Source organism: Gobius niger, assembly GCF_951799975.1.
Source record: "Gobius niger genome assembly, chromosome: 21".
Lineage (NCBI taxonomy): Eukaryota > Metazoa > Chordata > Actinopteri > Gobiiformes > Gobiidae > Gobius > Gobius niger.
The window spans coordinates 14,047,814-14,068,054 of NC_136872.1; the positions used below are offsets into that span (position 1 = coordinate 14,047,814).

General features: G+C 39.7%; 1 protein-coding gene across 4 annotated transcripts in view; it reads right to left on the bottom strand.

The window, feature by feature from the left end:
• Window positions 1–87: 87 nt before the first annotated feature.
• The window catches only part of kcnip4a (potassium voltage-gated channel interacting protein 4a), a 162,811-nt gene continuing 142,657 nt past the window's right edge, over window positions 88–20,241 (bottom strand). For 3 of the 4 annotated variants that reach the window (XM_079580410.1, XM_079580411.1, XM_079580412.1), the window contains 7 exons: window positions 18,994–19,118; window positions 6,934–7,003; window positions 6,239–6,309; window positions 3,691–3,798; window positions 2,158–2,262; window positions 2,013–2,075; window positions 88–1,941 (listed from right to left, as the gene is read on the bottom strand). In XM_079580410.1, the coding sequence (XP_079436536.1) occupies window positions 1,894–1,941; window positions 2,013–2,075; window positions 2,158–2,262; window positions 3,691–3,798; window positions 6,239–6,309; window positions 6,934–7,003; window positions 18,994–19,118 (590 nt within the window). In that variant the 3' untranslated portion in view covers window positions 88–1,893. The remainder of the gene's footprint in view (window positions 1,942–2,012; window positions 2,076–2,157; window positions 2,263–3,690; window positions 3,799–6,238; window positions 6,310–6,933; window positions 7,004–18,993; window positions 19,119–20,241) is intronic. The other variant, XM_079580413.1, reaches the window with a different exon arrangement.

The following is a 20,241-nucleotide window of genomic DNA, read 5'->3' on the forward strand; positions in this document are numbered from 1 at the left end:
ACATTGTGAAAATGTAATGTTAATTCATATCAGTACTGTGTTTAAGAGTTTTTTTTTTTGGTTCATAATTGCCATAATTCGTACAGTTAGGTGATTAAATGTCTTTGGATTATTAGGCACAGCAATGACAGACGAAACAGATTTGAGTTTCTCTTTTTGGAAATAAATACATTACATTTGATAACATGATCCAAAAATAATAAATTATCATAAAATTCTGCCATGTCTTCAACTTCTTCAAAGGGTCAACATGCATCTCCAAGACGAGCCACAATCCTGTGTCAAAGTGTGACGATGAAATTCGGCCAGGAACTTACCAAATAAGTTAATTTCTCAGAATGAAAATGTCCTAAGCAAAACAAAAAACATTTACAGCGTGGCCTCCTCTTGATCTCGGTAATCCAATCTTGTCCAATGAGCGACGGGCTGTCCGTTAAGAGGGGCTTTTTACCCAGCATGCCTTGTGTTTGCTTGCATCGAGGTCAATCAATGGTTTGATTGCAGACAGCGGGGACCAGTCAAGCTAAAGTGGAGTTGGCTTCCGCGCCACAGTCCGAAAAGCGGAGACAGGGGAAACAGCAGGGTGCAAATAAGCCAAAAAAAAACATGACTATAATACATTAAGTAACAGTTTTTGTACCAACGACGCGCTCGATCCCATTAAAATAGTGAAATCTAAAGACCTGATATTCACTTTGAGAGGTGAATTCTCCTTTAATACTGTACAACTGACAATCCTTTGTACAATGAAGGTAATGCCAGATAAATAACATCAAACCCCAGTGCTAAAACTAAGACCAAAATATAGATGCTGCACAAACCCAAGAGCAAAAAAAGAAACGACACTGTGCAGAAAATCATCTATACATCTATAATCTTCGTCTGGGAGTGCATGATTGGCGGTGATCAGAGCCACGTCAGGCTGCCGGAGATTATCCAGAACATTTTTGTGTTTGCGTTGCCGCCATTACCGTCAAAATATAGCAAACTTTTTTTGATAGAACTCCAAAGCTCAAACTATTATCCCTACTGTGAAAATCCATAGCTTTTACTTTTCAATGACACCACACAGCGTTTTCCTCACTCTTTTGCATTGGGGTTTGTACTCTACTAATGGAATGGGACGTACAAAATGAATGGAAATGCACTAGAAGCAGCATTTTCTTATGACAAATAAATGGTCGTCTAACATTGTACTCCATTGTGTAGCTACCTGTGTGCTTCTGTAGACAAACCACGGATTTGACATCAATACAATCCTCGTATTGTCTTTACATGGTTGGCAAGTAAACATGGACCGAGTTGAAATGTTCTCTCATATATTTCTTATCTAGTATCTATAGTATGTACAATTTAAAATGCTTTCTTCTAAGTTCTTTTAAGAGAAAAAAACACAGACCACAATGAGAAAAGTTTAGGAATACTCTAGAGTTAAGGGCCAGGTTGAACTATAGTGGAATGTGAACAACAGGTAGGGTTTTCTATTGAAACGGAAAAGAAAAAATCACAGTGATGTCACTTGGCAGTAATTGAAAGCAAGTGGAAATCTTAAACACATACACTATTGAATTTCAGTATCAGACGGCTCCATAATAAAAATGATAAAGAGTTCTAAAATGCACTGAAGCCACAGTACCATTTTTTTTATTTATTATAAACTAGTCCTCGAGGCTCTTCATTATAGCGTCACCTGTTTTAGACAAAGTGGCCTTTAACTCCAGAGTGATCCCGTTGTATTGCCTACTCCTACCTGCGGCCCACAGTCATGAGCTGTAATGCTATTTTCATGGTCAAAAGTCTGCATAGCACACTGTACACAGTATGAGTCCAAGTCTGTCGCTCATAGGCCAAAGCTGAGGAGGACGTCCTCGTACTCCAGAACGCAGCCAAAAGTTAAAGAACATTCTCAAAGAGGTGCATTGATCGCATGATATTCTCATCCTAGAAACACAAGAAAACAGACTTCAGAATTCAGTCAACAGTACGCAGAGAGAATAGGCTTCATGACTCACATTTTGGCAGCAGTCAATGAATTCATCTATGGTTACCACCCCATCTTTATTCTTATCCATCTTCTGTTGACAAAGGAACATTGGAAAATGATGAGAGAGATTTACGGAGTTGCCAGCAGTGACTAGAGTGAGCGTCTGCCGTTACCTGAAAGAAGACCTCTACGTGCTGGCGAGGCGCCTCTTCTTTGAGGACGGGATATGTGCACTTGCCCATCATGTCGTAGATGGCCTTCATAATGTCCAACATCTCCTGAATTGGAAAAAACAAATGTGTTATTATACACACTGTTTGACCAAAAAAAAAGGCACCTCCTCGATTTCGCTAACTGCTATGATCTAGAGCAGGGGTGTCCAAACCTTTTTCACTGAGGGCCACATACAGAAAAATAAACAAACAACTGGTCTGCACTCAGTAGAGGTCAGATATTCAACTTCACCTCTATTGTATTAAAGCAGTACTAACTAACTTCTTTACCTGAATTAAACTTTTTTGTAGGTAATACAAGTGTTAATGGGATGATTGGGGGGGGTTTCATCTTCCCCTGGTGTCTCTGTCCAGAAAACCGCAATTGCAACTTCACTGCCACCGGGTAGGAGCCACCAATACACACTAATGGAATCACGAATAAGAAGCTAACAGGCTAACGGGCAAAGCTAATTGCGAGCTAGCACCACTTAAACAGTATTTATAGCCAAGTTTGAATGAAAAAAATGATCTCCATTGTGTAATTGGATGTACAATATCCCTCTCTCCCTCTGTCTTTTCTGTCAGCGTAGTATTTACTCTCACGGACAATTAATGAGTAAAAAAACGCAACATGCTACGACACCTGCAGTGGCGTTTATGGCTTCTAGAGGCATTAGTTACTTAGTACTGCTTTAAAGTTAGCAAATGCAATAAAATGTTAACTATGCTTTTTAATTGAACATGCTTAAAGGGGCTGGAAGCAAGTTTGCCATTTTATACTCACTACTGCCACCTCAGGCCATATGTGTAACGGCACCTTCTATATTAAGCTCGTGCATGACGGCAATTCGGGCCGAAGTGACACATTTTTGAGTGACCGTACAGGATTTTAGAGGCAGTTGTGGTGAATAGGTCTGAGCTCATTCTACACATTAGGACATGGCTGGAACATGTAGGGGGAGGAAAATACTTAATTTTAACATTTTTAAACTCCTTATAGTCCCTTTAAAGTAAAAATATAACTAAAAGTGGTCCGCGGGCCAACCGTAGTTTGGGCACCCCTGATCTAGAGTTACTGCAGTTGGTCAGGCCTAAGTCCAGCAACACTACAGTTTGTGGCCAAAGAATGAGATCAGCTGACGATCTGAACATCCTGAATGACCATCAATGGATTACTTCTTCTATCGGGGTCACATTGTGGAAGAGTTTCTCTATGATGGAATACTCCTGCACAACTGAGAGCTTAGAAAAACATACTATAGTTTTTTGAAAATACAATATTCAATAAAAATCCAGTTAAATAATCCTGTGGAAGACATTAGTCATATCATGATTTCTGAATTTAAATGTTTTTATTCATGATGAGATTCCACCTGCATCATTTCAGTAATATCATAAAACCTTTGCCGACAGTTAAGCATAGTATTTAAACATCATAAAATAAGGACGGTCCACCAAACAGTTGTCACAGTTGAGAAAGCAACATGGTACCTCTTTAGTGATGTATCCGTCTTTGTTGATATCATACAGGTTGAAGGCCCAGTTGAGTTTCTCCTGTACGGTGCCCCTCAGAAGAATAGAGAGGCCCATGACAAAATCCTAAATGAGGAAAGACATCCACATTAGAGAAAATACATTATTCTGGCAAGTCATTTTAATACTGATTTCAAGCATGGTGAAAATAAAACAGATCTTAACACATTTAGACATACTCCACAGATCAGAAGGCATTATAGTGTTGAGAATTTATGACAGCAGTGATTTAAAAAAAGAAAAAGAAAAGGCCAGCCGCAAACATCAAAAATCAAGTTACCTCATTATTCAACAGATTAACCGACTCATTTTCAGTGGGCCCCCAGGGAGTCTCCACACTTTCAAACGGGCTACACTTCACATTACCAACAAGCGCCCTGGTTTAAAGTAATGACAGCTTTACTGTCCTAATAAGCAAATACGCTCCTTATGAATATTTATCTCATGTTGATTTATTTGGACTTGGCTCGCAATGAAATTAAAATGATTGGGGTTACGCATTACATAAGACACCGAGACGACAACGCCTCGAGGAGGAGAGGGTAGATTCAAAACATGTTTGATGTGCACTGGCTTCAGGAAGTATTCACACCCCTCTATTTACTCCCATGTTTTTATGTTGAAGTCGGCTGCAGCAAAACAATCCTCTCTGGCGTATACAGAGGCTGTATCTTTTTGAATCATGGGCAATGAATGGAATTTACCACAGACTCTTATGAAAGTTCATAAACAGCTCAAGATTGAGAGCAAGGGGTCGGCAGTTGTTTTTGTGTAGTCTGACACTGCAGACTCTATGAAATATATATAGTGTTGTTGTTGTTTTTTTACAGAACTTTAATGTAAGATGAAGGTTAAAGGTGCACTATGTAACTTTTTTTTCTCGTATTTGACCTTTCAGTGACCCAGTGGATGCTTGGGTGGTTAGCATAGCCTTTACATACCTTCCCGATGGCCTGTAGGACGCTCCAGAATCAATTGATTTTTTAGGCTTTCAATATTGATTGAACCGTATCCATGCTTACATATGCATCCCATTCTGAAAACCTACCAGAAACCCTAAAAAAAAAACGGAAATAAATTGATCCTGAGCCCTCATAGGAGCCACCGGGATGTAAAGGCGCTAAGCTAACCATGCATACAGCCGCTGGGTCACTGAAAGGTCAAATGCGCAATAATATAAACTTTACATGAAAAGTTGCATAGTGCACCTTTAACCCCTTAACTCCCACCTGAACCGAGCACATTTTCTCCAGCTTTACCCCGATCCAAAAGCTTCTGGAAAAAAGGTGTGAAAATAGCAACAAAACTGAGACGAAAACAAGGATGGAAATGTGAAAAAAGTGAGAAAAAATTGACGAAAGAGTGACAAAAAATGGACAAAAAATGTACAAAAAATTGACAAAAAAGTGAGAAAAATTTGACGAAAAATTGAGAAAAAATGGACGAAAAAGTGACAAAAAATTGACAAAAAATTGACAAAAATGAGATGACTGCCCAACAAAAAAAGTGATGAAAAAAAAATGTGATGATGTGAGGAAAAAGATCAATTTAGTTTTATAGGTCTTAGCTTTCAAATGAGGTGTTACACTGGCCTACAGGATTTGGGTAAAGCTGAACTGGAGAAAATGCTCTTGGTTCAGGCGGGAGTTAAGAGGTTAAAGGGACTAGTCAGAGTTTAAAAATGTTAAACATGTGTATTTTCCATCCCCTACTTGCTCCAGCAATGGCCTAATATGTAGAATGAGCCCAGACCATAGACATAATATTAATAGACTCGTCTCTCCTCCCCATTTGCCACAATAACTCACACAATAACTGAGACAGGCTACAATGGTAAGAAACCTACTGTGCATGTTTTGGTATCAGACTAGATAATATCAAAACTGAATTACTTAAAAGAGGTCTAAATTTTTTACAAATAACACTGTATGTGCCATTTTAGGTTTTAGAAACATAATAGATGGAATAACCTTTTTTCTTTTTCCTCTTCAATCTAAGAAAAGTACAATGTTTCAATGCAGTTTATATAATATATCATGTTGGCAGCTATTGTAAGTAATTTATGCAGAGCCTGCAGCAAACATCAGCACATGCATGCATTTTTGCTTTGTAGCAATTAGCATATACATAATTAACGTTTAAAGTAAAGACCGGCAAAGGTGGATTAGCCTTCACCAAGCAATAAAACTCTTAATATGCAGATTTTAGGTCAGCGGTCAAATTAATTACTACAAATCATATACTATCAAATGGTTAAAGTTGAGTTGGTTTGATCAGGAAGGAGTAACATCTTTTATTGCTACAATACTATAACAAATGAAAACCTTTTACACTTAAATATTCAATTACAAATTAACATTGACATTGGAAGGAACCATCAATTAGACACCAACTTTGTGATTAAAGTAAAAAAAAAAAAACAAGAGGGAGAAAAAAAGTCCTTGAAAGTTAAAATGCCTCCCTGGAAAGAACTAAAATCGTTGCAGGTAAAGTAAATACCGCTTACTTCAAAACTCAAAGATCCATTGTGGTCTGTGTCGAAAGCGTTGAACAGGAAGTGTGCATACGTGGACGCATCTACGGCAGAATAAACAGCAGGTGTTAGTTAAAAGTACAGCGATCCCATGTACAAATACAACGGGGCACTTTGGAGCCGGCAGGACTACTTCAAAAGACACAGAGAGAGAGAGAGAGTAAAGAAAAAAAAAAAAAAATGCTGTTGTTTGGTGGTAATGTAGAGCGCTGAAAGCTAAGAGTTGCACTATTGTTTCTTAGACCATTACATGTGCTGCTGCAGCGCCTTTGTTCTCTGCGCGGAAATATCAAAGGCTCTGAGTGCGAGCTCCCTGTTCTCAGTCTGTTCATTATAAAAACAGACCATCTTCAGGCTGAATCAGCGACTTTGTGCAGTTAGCAGCTCTGGTTACTATGGACGATGTGAGGAAACAATATGAACTTGCTATACCGGCTTTACAGCGGCTTTGTCCCACTTAAGAACTCCCAATTTCTTCTTTTAAGCACAAATCAATCAACTTTAAACAATGTATGCATTATCTCAAGGTTGATGTTGACATTTGGAGCTTGTGTACCAGAGCTGTGTGCGATTGTAAGAGAAAATCGAGCATTAGCCGTGGAATGTGATACAGAGCAGTTAGAGTAGTAAGATGTAACGTGAGCCGCACAACATGATACAGTACGAACCTCCTTGTGGGAAGAATTGCGCGTAGATCTCTTTAAAAGTGTCCTCGTTGACCACACCGCTGGGGCATTCCTGAAATGAGACAAGTCACAAGACGTATAAATAAGTTATTACTCCGTCAAGCCACACTTTGTTCCCAGTTTCGTCGTTGTTTAGGCTTTAAATGAAATAGACAGGGCAGCCATTGTTCCATGTTTGTATTTGCAATATTCTGTTTTCCTCCCTTTCTCCAAGTCACCAGAGAAAGTAGGGCTGAATTACTTTGATCCTTTTAGGCTTGAGTTTAACCTCTTATCCCCCGCCTTAACAGAGTGTATTTTCTCCGGTTCGGCTTTACCCAAATCTAAAAGCTTCTGGACTTGGAGCTTCCCGTAGGCCAGAGGAACGCCTCATTTGGAAGTTAAGACCTACAAAACTGATATATTTCCTTGCGTTGTTGCCGTGGTGTCGTCATAACTTTTTTCACTTACTTTTTCCTCTAATTTTTTGAGTTTTTTGTCACCTTTTTGTTGCTTTTTTACTGCACTTGTTATTTTTTTTCTTTGAGAGATTTTTTTGTGGACTTTTTATAGCGTTTTTGTCACACTTTTGCCAGTTTTTTGCTGCACTTTCATTGTTTTTTTGGTCACTTTTTTGTTGCAACTTTATCGCTTTTTTTTTGCCACATTGTTACTACATTTTTGTTAAGATTTTGTCCCATTTTTTGTGTCTTTTGGTGTCACTTTTTTATACTTTTTTGTTGAGTTTTTGTCACTTTTTGGCTGCACTTTCATTGTTTTTTGTGTCACTTTTTGTTTCATTTTTGTTGAGTTTTCGTCCCATTTTTTGTGTCACTTTTTAAATACTTTTTGTTGAGTTTTTGTCACTTTTTTGCTGCACTTTAATAGATTTTTTTTTTTTCTTCATTTTTTTGTTCCACCTTCATCGCTTTTTTGCCACATTGTTGTTACATTTTTGTTTAGTTTTTACCTCATTTTTTGGTCCATTTTTTGTTACATTTTGTTAAGTTTTCACCCATTTTTTCTGTCTTTTTTGGTCCCTTTTTGAGGCTTTTTTGCTGCACTTTCATTGTATTTTTTGTCACTTTTTGCTACATTTTCGTTATGTTTTTGTCCCATTTTTTGTAGCTACTTTTGGGTCACTTTTTGATACTATTTGTTGCATTCTCATCCTTGTGTTCTTTTCTTGTTCTTGTCGCTACTTTTCCAAGAAGCCTGTAGATTTGGGTAAAGCCAAACTGGAGATCATGCGCTCGGTTCATGTGGGGGTTCAAAAAGCTTAATCACATCATCACATCCGATCAATCCTTTTCTGGCTATGGCACAGCTCCTTTCACGAAGTGTCTGTTGTGATTATAGCTGGTATGAAAAGCTTGAGATTCTTCTCCATAAACCTTCATTCTTTTGTGTGAAGCTACAGTCTCTCCAAGTCACCCACCTGTGGCTCACTGTCTATTGGAAACACCGAAGAACCTTATGTAAGATTTCTGAGAAGTCCCTTTCAGTGATGCGACGGATGACCTCGTGCAGAGTGTATAGTGTGTAATAAAGACAGACACATTCGCCCGTTCAATTTTACTGCCCACTGCCGTTGGCTCCGCACGCCGCCAGGATATTGAGTTCTGCAGCTCAGGAAATGCTTTACCTGCACTGGCAATCTTCAAAAGCAAAGGGCGATCTTTTTGTGTGCACAGTATAGTGTATATAAAGTACTGTGCTTATGGGAGAGTTAGGAACGCTATGTGGTTGCAGTATGATATCTTCTGTGGAATAAGACACGAGAGAAAGGATGAAGTGGAGAGAACAGTTACTTGACAAATGAGCAAATATATACAGTAAGTATGACAAAAGTTATATCATATTTTAGATAGAGATGCACCGATCCAGCTTTTTTGCAACCGATACTGGGGTTTGAGTGTCTGCCGATATCCGATATTAACCGATACCAAGAGACTTTCTTAAAAGTGGCTTTCTCTATGTGAAAAATGTGATTCACTTTTTTCCATTGTAGGATCAAAGTCATATTTTATTGTCATGTTACAGATCAATTATCAATTCAATCTATTGATAAACGCTTGGAAAAACAACAAGGATGACTTTTACACTAAATATACGTGGGTATATCTCAGACTTTAGATTACATTAATATAAACAACTCACATGAAGTGATCTGATCATTACAAATATGTTATGATCAGTTATTTCTTAAAGAGACTCGATGCAAGTTGGTCATTTTATACTCACTACTGCCGCCTCAGGTCTTATGCGTAACTGCAGCTTCTATATTAAGCTTGTGCATGACAGCACTTTGGACCCGAAGTAACAACTTTTTGAGTGACAGTGCAGGATTTTAGAGACAGTTGTGGTGAACAGGTCGGCGCTCATTCTACACATTAGGACACGGCTGGAACATGTAGGGGGATGAAAATACTCAGTTTTAACATTTTAAAACTCTGTATAGTCCCTTTAAACAAAAATACAAACACTTGGGCAGTGGTTGCTTTATGTCATTAGGCTACTAGGTAGGTATTTCCATCATAGTTTCTGACCCAGCCTTGACTAGTTTTCGGTAGCATTAGCATGCTCCCGCTAGCACTAGCATGCTAACCGCAGAATATTGCGCGATGATCAAACATACATTTGCGAAGGCTAAAACTGACACAGTGGTTGAATTTTCCAGGTTCTTACAAGTCTTTACAATGACATACAGCATGCCCATATTCACTTAGATTTAGGTGGTAAAAGTTGTGTTTTTAAGGTGTTGAGAGACAAAACTAGTGTCGGTTCAGTATCAGATATTTGTAGCCGATATCCGATGTCCCATTTTTTCCAGTATCGCATTGGTACATCCCTAATTTTAGATGCTGGATAAGATTAGAAAGTTAAGTTCAAACCAGGGATTTACTCAATGTGAGACTAACCCAGGACTACATGGGCTGCAAAGCGAGACTTAACCAACACTACGCTAAACAAGAACAAAAGCTGGGAGCAAAAAGACAAAAAGGCAACAAAAGGACTGCAGCTATGTTTATGAAGCAGAAAAGCAGGAATCGCCCTCCTGGTGCCAACTTGGATCACCAGCTTAAAAGACACAGCTGTGAGAGTGAGACAGAGGGATCAAAATCGCCTCATAAAGTCTTTCAAAGTAAATAGACAAAATGTACTCTCTTCTTGAGGAGGTACTTTTCTATCGGTGAGCGCCATGACGATACGTAAAATCAGATCAGAATGAGGCTCTACTTCTCCTATTGGTCAACCTCCAAAATGATGAGTGACAGTCAGCTGAACAGAATTGTCGCATTGATTTGAAACATTAAAATAAGCACGGGGTAAAACTAACATGTCTCTGGTCATAACATTAGGTCTGCAAAGTGTTTCGGTAATTCTCCAAAACAGCCACAGCCACATTGTCATATTCTGTGACCTGAATTTGTTTGGGTGCTCTTCATCTCCTGCATTTTTCGCGTGCCAGCGTCTGCGACTATTTCTGCCATTTTTGGAGAGAGGAATATTTTCTGGCTCCCGGGGACAGGGCTTTGGCTTAGAGAAAGTACTCACAAGACGGCTTTGAGTGAGGAAGTGACAGGCTCACTAAAATGATTTTACAGTCCGAGGCACTGCGCGTCAATGCATTTTAACTTTATATGTGTGAACACTTTTGTGAAAGGAGTGGGGAATAAAAACTTCAGGGAAATTAAGGAGTCGCTGACATCAGAGACAGAAAGCTTTCTCAAACAAGACAAAGAGGTTCAACTGTTTTAACAAATTCAACAATACTGTATATCAGAGGGAAGGCAAGATTGCTCGGTGGAGGGCCGGTTTTCTTCATCGTCAAAAGACCAAGGGCCGGACCCTCCAATTGAAGCAATTGAAGTAAATCATCACTTACATATGCCAGTGTTGCACATCATATACAGGAAAAATGTCCATTGTAAATTAGATAAATTACTTAAAATCGCTTGAATAAAGGGTTTTTTATGTTAAATTTGAGTCGGTTTGAACTAATCTAAGATCAGAAAACAACACCAATGCCAATGGAACAAACAGAAATCCCACTGGAAATCAAACAAATGAAATTATACAAAATAATCTGAATTAAGAAAAAACTTGTGCTTGTTCCATTGGCAAGAATAGGTTTTATATGCTTTAAGGCCGGACCAAATCCACTCAATCTTTAGATTTAATCTCTTAATTCAAGTAGATTTAAGTAATTTCTTAGTAGTCTTAGAGTAGTCTTTTAGGATTATAGCCTAAAAGGGTGCTCTGCTAAGACATTTGAAGGAATTGACAGTATTTTTAACATTTCTAGAGTACTTTAACAGGCATTTTGATCTATGATTTGGGTCATAATATTTCTCAAAATCACCTCGAAGGCCAGAGTTTGATGATGGAGGGCCGGTTTTGGCCCCCGGGCCTGACGTTGCCTACCCCTGCTGTATATTCACCTTATTCCGCCCCGCCCACTTTTGCCACTTTTTGCGTTGTCTCGGCACCTCGTTGTCCAGACACTTCCGGTCGAGCGCGAAGCCCGTTTATTTTAACGGAGAACGAGGGAAAATATTCTCCGCTCAAATCTGATGTTTAGTCGATTGATTTGTGTAAAATGGCCAATGTTCATTTGCACCGACATGTCAACACTGCACCGTTTCTCTGTGCGGCCTGAAAACGGCTTTGTTTTCGTGTAGTGACTGATTTTATGTGGACTTCTCCAGTCCCATGTTAACACATAGGAGAAAAGGGACGGGCACAATTCATGGCGGCGCCCACGTGAACGTCCGGAATAAGGTGAAAAAACTATTAGTATAGCCTAAAAAATGCATGTGTAGTTGAACAAGTACACATGCATCTGCTGAACTCTTTGTACAGCAGATCCAAATCCAAACAAAAAGGTGATTAGCTTGGATAAACAAGACATTATTTCTTGCTAAGCTGCACACAGCAGGCACACAAATGTAAGGTTATCTAATTGTGATTTTTTCAGCACACACTGAGCTGCAACATCTAACGGCTTTTACAAAGAAAATCAACCTCCCAGCGTGTATTAGTTAAGACAATACATCCCACTGTTCATTAGAGCATTGTTTGTATATACCGCGGCACAACTTTGCAGTGGCTTGGCTGTCAGATGTGTACCTTGTGTACCATCAGTACTGCATGGTTGGAAGTAATTAAGCTCTTAAAGGAGGAAGAGTGGACTTCCTTTTACTCCAGATGGGCAATTAAAAACGGAATGAGTAAATCCATGCTGCTTAATCATGATACGCGATTGGCTAAGGTCCAAATTAGTCACTTCGTCCGAGTCATCCGCAAACATCTCGAAGGGACATGAACAAACTCGGCGTCAAAACTTTGAATCCATTTGTGTTTCATCTCACTCGGGAGCCGGGTGATGGTATCGGCAGGTTTTTGATTGAGAGCGTAGAAAGCCGGTTATACAGTCATCGCCTGTGTAACACTACGAACAAGAATCCAATTTAAAGTTCAGGGAATGGACCGCCTACAAGGTCCGTGCAAAAAGGGAGAGAGTAGGATGATGCATGCAAACGGTTTCTTGCATAACGCTTTTAGTTGTGAACTTTAGAATCAAGACATACAGAACTTTGAAATTGGTATTTTGTTTGGGGTTTTCAAGGGCTTGTGGAGAAATCTAATTAACTCTCAACCACAAAAGTTACAGATTTTGGCTAAGCCTGGCTCACCACTGCGCTGCAAGACAGGATGTTCTGGGTCTATGAGGAAAAAGCGTTTTTAAGTAACCAACAAAGAAGTGTGCCAGATGTGTAAACAAGTAAACTGACAGTCCATTTTAGATTTGTTTCATTCATGCACTGAATTGCGCCACTCGGGGTTTGTCTTATTAGAGCGAGGGTCAGAGAATAGATTTATGTTCATTTGATACGCTCGTTAAATCATCTCAACCGTGATCAGACTATCTGTGTGAATGCGGTCTCTCAGGCATGAAATTCCTCAGCAGGAACTTGTGAGGCGACGCTGCGATATTACAGGAACAACTTGGGAACGGATGCATCGGGCCCGTTATAATGGAGCATTATGGATGTTAATCTAATGCCTCAGGCGATGGCCAAGTGATGCGAACTGGAAAATGCAAATACTGCGACAGGCTGGGGTCAATCCGTGTGGCACAGCGCAACCTGCGACTGCCTAGAAAAAAACTATTGTTCACGGCTTACACATAAACAATACAATACATAAAGTGCATCTCTTTCATATGCCACGCCCCTCGCCCCTCCCACACACACCTGTACCTGCAAATATAATAAAGATATGTTCCTGTCTAATGCCTCTTAATGGTTACGCCTTTGTTGGTTGTTGTTGTTGTATATTTGTTAATTAGAGCACATATGTGAAAAGACTGAGGATTTTGATCAAGTACCTTAATAGCTGTTTTATGGGAGTATATCATACAGTGGAGGTAGGACTTTGCTGCCTCTGTTGTAATAAAGGGTCAAATTTGTTCATAGTTTTTTTTAAATTGAACTTGATGGTGTTTGTGATGTGCTTTTTAAACGTGAGGTTGGGATCCAAAATTACTCCAAGATACTTAAAGTGGGTCACTAACTCCAACTCCTCTCCATTCAAAAACACAAACGATCTCTCTTGTTTCAAAGTTTTTTTGCTAAACATCATGCAGACTGTCTTTTTGCACTTTGTTTAGGCCCCCTGAGTTTGGCAGCGATTGACTGGACATTGAGTGAAGAGCACAGCATCATCAGCGCACTTTAACATATCAAGCTCAGGGCAGACGTCTGGCAAGTCGTTGATGTAAAACGAGAATAGCAGAGGCCCGAGTATGGAACCTTGCGGAACACCAACACCACTGCTGAGACACTGGGACTGTACTCCATTTATGCAGACACACTGTTTTCTACTACAAAAAAAATGTTTCATGAACATTGCAGGTGACACAATGCATTCCTTAACTAAACCTGAATCACTAAAACCTAAACCTTTCCAGAGTCTTCTTCTTCTTCTTTCTTCTTTCTGCTGCTTAATGGCGGGCGGCACTCAATATCAGGGTGCGTTACCGCCACCTTCTATGCTGGAGTGTGGACCGAAGTATCCATCTATCCCTTTCTTTCCAGAGTCTGGACCAAAATTAGCCGTATTTCCTTTTTTTTTTTAAACAAAAGACTTACTCCCATAATATCGCAAGCACTTCCCTTTCTCTTGGACTTTGTGCTTGATTTACTCTGCACTTTGGCCACATCTTCTGTAAATGAGGCATGAGAGCCAATACAAATGACCTCATCCACGCACATTAGCGTCATTTTATTCCCTTAAAACCTCTGAGCACAAGGACACCGGGTCAAAACTCTCATCGGCTCCTATTAGTGGCGAGAACTTGAAAAGGCAGCCTGCAGGGTCAGCGTCCGGCTGTGGCTGTTTGGGAGTACAACTGTATTATCCAACACACTTGCCAGCGCCACATGGAATATGAAAAATATGTCTTCCACGTTTATGAACTCGGATAACTTTAAGAGGAAGATCTGTTACACTGGATGTGACATATTGTCGTTCGCCGCTTAATAGCTGACATAATTTCTTTTTAGTGTGTCTTGTCATTGTGTTTATAGGCCAACAGGGAACTGGAAACCGTAAATGCTGAATTAAATGGTCATGAAAAATGCCCTGAGCTTCAGCGAAGTAATTGTCATGAGTCCTCACAGCTTGCTAACTCGTCTGGCGCAGAGGAGAATCATTTTACAAGTACAGAAAGTTTGAACAAGAAAACTATATCCGTGTATCTGTTCTCACCTCAGTGGGACATAGTTAGTATCCGTTGGCTCTTTCTGTCACAGATTTAAAACGTATAAACCGAGGGAGTCTAGATAATCTGCGGATTTGCGGGTGAATGGAAAATGCTGCTGGTGAGTGTTTCGCTTTTATTGCCGCGTATGACTGAGAGGACGCTAGGTTAAATATGGTCATAGAAAGTGTTTGTTTTGCCTATTTACAGAAAAAATATTCTCAAACATTTCAGACCACAATAAGGTCGGTGTAATACATATATTGGCTATCTCTTATCTTAGAATAATCAAGCCCGAGCCAAAACCAAACTAGTTATAAAGAGGATTGATGTCATAATATTTAATGCCCTGGTACAATCATTTCAATGCCACCAATGCAACACATCTATGCATTCAACATATCTTAAAGCTGAACAGTAACTCATGCCCTGAGAGGCCATAAGCGCCACTGCAGGTGTCGTAGCAAGTTACGGTTTTTTACTCATTAATTGTCCGTGAGAGTAAATACTACGCTGACAGAAAAGACAAAGGGAGAGAGGGATATTGTACATCCAATTACACATTTTTTTCACTCAAACTTGGCTGCAAATACTATTTAAGTGGTGCTAGCCCACAGTTAGCCTTGCCTGTTAGCCTGTTAGCTTCTTCTTCGTGATTCCATTAGTGTGTATTGGTGGCTCCGACCCGGGAGGCAGGGAAGTTGCTATTGTGGTTTTCTGGCCAGAGACACCAGGGGGAGATGAAAGACCCCCCGATCATCCCATTAACACTTGAATTACCCCAGAAGGACTACGGAAAGGATTTATTAAGGTAAATAAGTTACTTAGTTCTTCTTTAAGATTAGTAAGTAGGACAATATCTGATATTTTGGGAGTAAATGAAGTTTTGAGCAATAATAAAATGTGTTGTAAATTGTAGCATGTAGCATTAAAGCATGTGTTTTGGATCACAAGTTTTGTATATTTCAAGAACGTATAGAGTTGATGTAAGTGTGCAATGTTATTACTATGAAGTCAAATTTGATGCATTTGATGACTTTTAGTGACATTTAAATTCTCAATTTTGGGACAAATCAGTCAGCTTTTTACAGCAAGCCAGGTAAAACTAACTAACTAACCTGGGATAACTTAACCTCTTAACCCCCGCCTGAACCGAGCACATTGTCTCCAGGTCGACTTTACCCAAATCTAAAAGCTAAAAAAAACATCAAAATGGGACGAAAATGAGGATGAAAACGCAACAAAACAGCAGCAAAAAAGTGATGAAAACATGACAAAAAACGGACAAAAATGTGACATAAAAGTGATGACAACTGTAGAAAATGCACTCAGTTCAGGCAGGGGTTTAAGAGGTTAAAGGCCACTTGATTTTTTTTTTTTTTTTTTTTTTAATAACAAACTGTTAGTTGTGGTCCAAACTCATTCCCAACACTCATAATACTTTTCCAACATCCCAATTGTTCAAACATTTCACAAGTTTCAGGATCATTTTTCAGGGTCACAGTCACAGTGATGCTAACAAAAACTAGCCTACAAGTTCACAATCGATAAACATGTGTTATAATTACACGGACAGTCTCAAACCGCTGCATATACACAAAGAGGACCATGCAAATTGTATTTCACAACAAACGCTAAATGTTTTTACGGGACCTTTCAGAAGTTAATTGCAGGCTAGCGCCACTTTTAGCAGTGTTTACAGCCAAGTTTGAGTGAATAAAAAATATCTCCATTGTGTCCGTTGTGGCACAATTTACAATATCCCTCTCCCCCTTTGTCTTTTCTGTCAGCTTAGTATTTACTCTCACAGACAATTAATGAGTAAAAGAAAAACGCACCCCATGCTACAACACCTGCAGTGGCACTTATGGCTTCTAGGGGCAGGAGTTACTTAGTTCTAGGGTTAAAGCAAGACTCAACCAGGTCTAAAACTTAACCAACCTGGACCATGACTAAGCAGCAGTGCCACATTGTAAATCATAACTTGAGGACCCCTGCTTTAGTCCATAGAGCACTGATGAAAAAATGCCTTCTCACAGACTGTCCCTCAGCGCCGAGCAGTCAGTTCAGTGTGTGGCACAAATTAAAGCCCTCGTTAGCACTCTCCTTAGCTCTCCGTGTGTCTCTAGTGGAGGCTGACTAATGGGCAGGCTTTGCAGGAGGACTCTGCTGGAGCGCTGATGCATCATGGGAGTTCTACTACCACAGGCCCCGCTGCTCTTTCACTGCCACACAATTAGGGTTAAGATAATTCTGGCCCATCTCATTATTACACCTCATACCGCAGATCACAATGGAGCCGCGGAGATGCAAGGGAACCGTACGACCCCGGTGCTAATGTACCGGGGAGGAGGGCGATGAAAGGTGACCCAATTGCGAGCTCAAACAAACCTATAGGATTCTGTTGCTTAACATTATAGATAAAAAATGGAGCAGCCTTTCAACCAGTATTCATCTTGGCAACAAATTGTTGCAAAAGCACATTATTGGTACTTGTTTTTTTTTAAGGTCTTTCTGTTTTTGTTTTTTTTAGTCAAGCTTAAATGTGTCAACAAAAATATTCATATTTGGAGTTATAGTTTTAGTCATCTATGTTATGCTGCCAGGAGAGGCTTGTCAACGGTGCAGTTATGTCTCCATGCCAAGGTAGTTGCCAAGACTGATGCAACTTATACTCCAGAGCGACTTATATATGTTTTGTTCTTCTTCATTATGCATTTTTTGGCTGGTGCAATTTATACTCCGGAGTGACTTATATATGTTGCGTTCTTCATTATGTATTTTTAGCTGGTGCGACTTATACTCCGGAGTGACTTATATATGTTGTGTTCTTCTTCATTATGCATTTTTTGGCTGGTGCGATTTATACACCGGAGTGACTTATATATGTTGTGTTCTTCTTCATTATGCATTTTTTGGCAGGTGTGACTTATACTTCTCCGGAGCGACTTATAGTCCGGTTTTAATTATTATTTTTCTGTTTAGTTTACGGTCAGCAAAAACATTCCATGACTGAAAATGAGGGCACTGCTACAAACCTCTTAACCCCCACCTGAACTGAGCACATTTTCGCAAGTTTGGCTCCTTTTTAAGCTTCTTAAAAAAAGTGTCAAAAGAGCAACAAAGTGAGACGAAAACGAGGATGAAAATGCAACAAAAGAGCGAGAAAAACGTGACAAAGAGGTGATTAAATAGCCACAAAAAAGCGACAAAAATGCAACAGAAAAACAAAAAGCGATGAAAATGTGGCAAAAACGTGATAAACACAAAAGTCCAAAAAGTGATGGCAACGCAGCAACAACACGAGGAAAGTTATCCGTTCAGTTTTGTAGGTCTTGGCTCTCAAATGAGCAGTTAATCGGACCTACGGGCTGTAACCTTTTACATCTAGGTAACGCTGAACTGGAGAAAATACACATTAATCACGAAACGCCAGGCAGTTTGTATCAAGAAATTTCCGACTTCTTGGACTTTAATAATCGCCAATTTGAGCACGACCTGCAAGCCCACACTGATGTCCACTTCAGTCACAATAATGTGGCTGCTTGTCTAAAATCATTACGTGGCTGGTTCACTCATAGATTAACATACTGACTATTAAGCAAAAATAATGTTGCATGGATACTGTATTTTTGTTGCAGCACGAGCGAGGAAAATGTGATGACCACAGAGCGAGCGCTGTAGGAGACTCCGCGTTCCTGTCAGCTTTGTGTTGTAAAAAGCATATGTCAAACTGATCAAAGGGAGACAAAGACTAATCGTGTTTAAAAATGCAACACAGCCAATGAGCTGCGGATCATCAGAGTTGCTAGGAGTGGATTTACTGTATGTAAGCACAGCACCTTCCGGACTTTTAAAGTAAAACCTATTACATAAATAACCAACATACTTTTAATGCGTATTTTGAATGCGTACCGACTTGCGTGAAAAGACTGGAACAGACAGGATATTTTGTTCTCTGCAGAGGAAACCTAACCTAAATAATGAGTTGAATTAATTCCCGATTGTCATTCATCTTGCAGCAGAAAAAAAAAGGTCAATGCACTGTATTATGAACCATATTCTGTGAAACGTGGAAGAATTCTGCTGTAGTGTAATTAGATTAGAACAAAATGTACTTTCCTTGTATGAACCTGGCTTAAACAATAACAAATTGTTTCATTCCGCTGCCAAATTCAAATTGGATTTTAAGAACAAATGTCGGCAAAGGATTAGAGGGTAGGAAATAAACACGAAACACGAGAGAAATCGATTTTGACACCAGCTTTTAAAGTCATATGAGACCGATTACTCACGTTCTTGAAGCCACGGTAGAGGATCTGCAGCTCTTTTCGGGAGAAACGCGTCTGAGCTTCGAGTTGCTCCAGGCCCTCGGGACGATGGCGGACTGTGGACAGTTCCAGTTCATCCTCGATGCTGTCTGCAGAAGGAGAAGACAGGGGGGGTCAGGGCCTTTTGGTCACACCAGGATGGGATGTCAAAATGTTAAAGGGAGGGCAGTAGGATAGCTTTTTGGAAGATCCACAACAACAAAACAAAAAAGACTCCAAAACCTTTACAAACCTTAATTACTTTGTGATGAGTGAGAAAGAATACCTTTTGTTACATGTGGATAGGCCCAGCAATTACAGATATAGTATTCATAAAAGAGGGTAAAAACACAAACATTTTGAAAATTATACCATGCAGATTTTACCTGCCATCCACTTCTGTCATAAATGTTGGCTTTAAAAGTGCCATTTTCACAGATTAATATGATCAAAGCTGAGGTCAGAGGTCAAGCCAGATAGTAACCATGGTAACCGAAAAGCAACAAACTACCGTATTTTCCGGACTATAAGTCGCACTTTTTTCATAGTTTGGCTGGGGGTGCGACTCATATATCAAAATTTCAGAAATTTCACATGTTTGCTATTTTCATTCTGACAGCCTCTAGATGGCGCTCTGGGCTTTTGGACCAGTATCTGCTACTCCTGTACCAATGAAGATTTAAAAACGGCAATCAAGCAGCTGAAAGACAGTTTCGAGTGAGCAAAAAACTTGTGAGGGACTGGTGTAAAGCGGATGTTACTCTTACTACAATGAAGAAAACAAAACAAAAAAGCTAATAAGCTAGATAGCCACAGCTAGAGGAACGAGTTCGCAAATGGGTGCTTGAACGTGCTGCCGGGAGAGGCTTGTCAACGGTGCAGCTACTCCCAGGTAGTTGCCAAGACTGATGCGACTTATACTCCGGAGTGACTTATTTATGTTTTGTTCTTCTTCATTATGCATTTTTTGGCTGGTGCGACTTATACTCCGGAGCAATTTATAGTCCGGAAAATACGGTAATGGAAAACTAGAGGTGAAATAAATAGTGAAATCACATTTACTAAAGCATTTGCTCCTTACATTTCACATTTCACAAGAATAACTAGAAATACTTCTCCCGCCCTCCCCCTTTTAAAGCAGCCAGGGTAATTACGTATATCAAAGTTTCCCGAACGCAGTCATTGTTATGGATGATGAGGGCGGCTGAACTCGGCGAAGTCAGTAATGGGCTG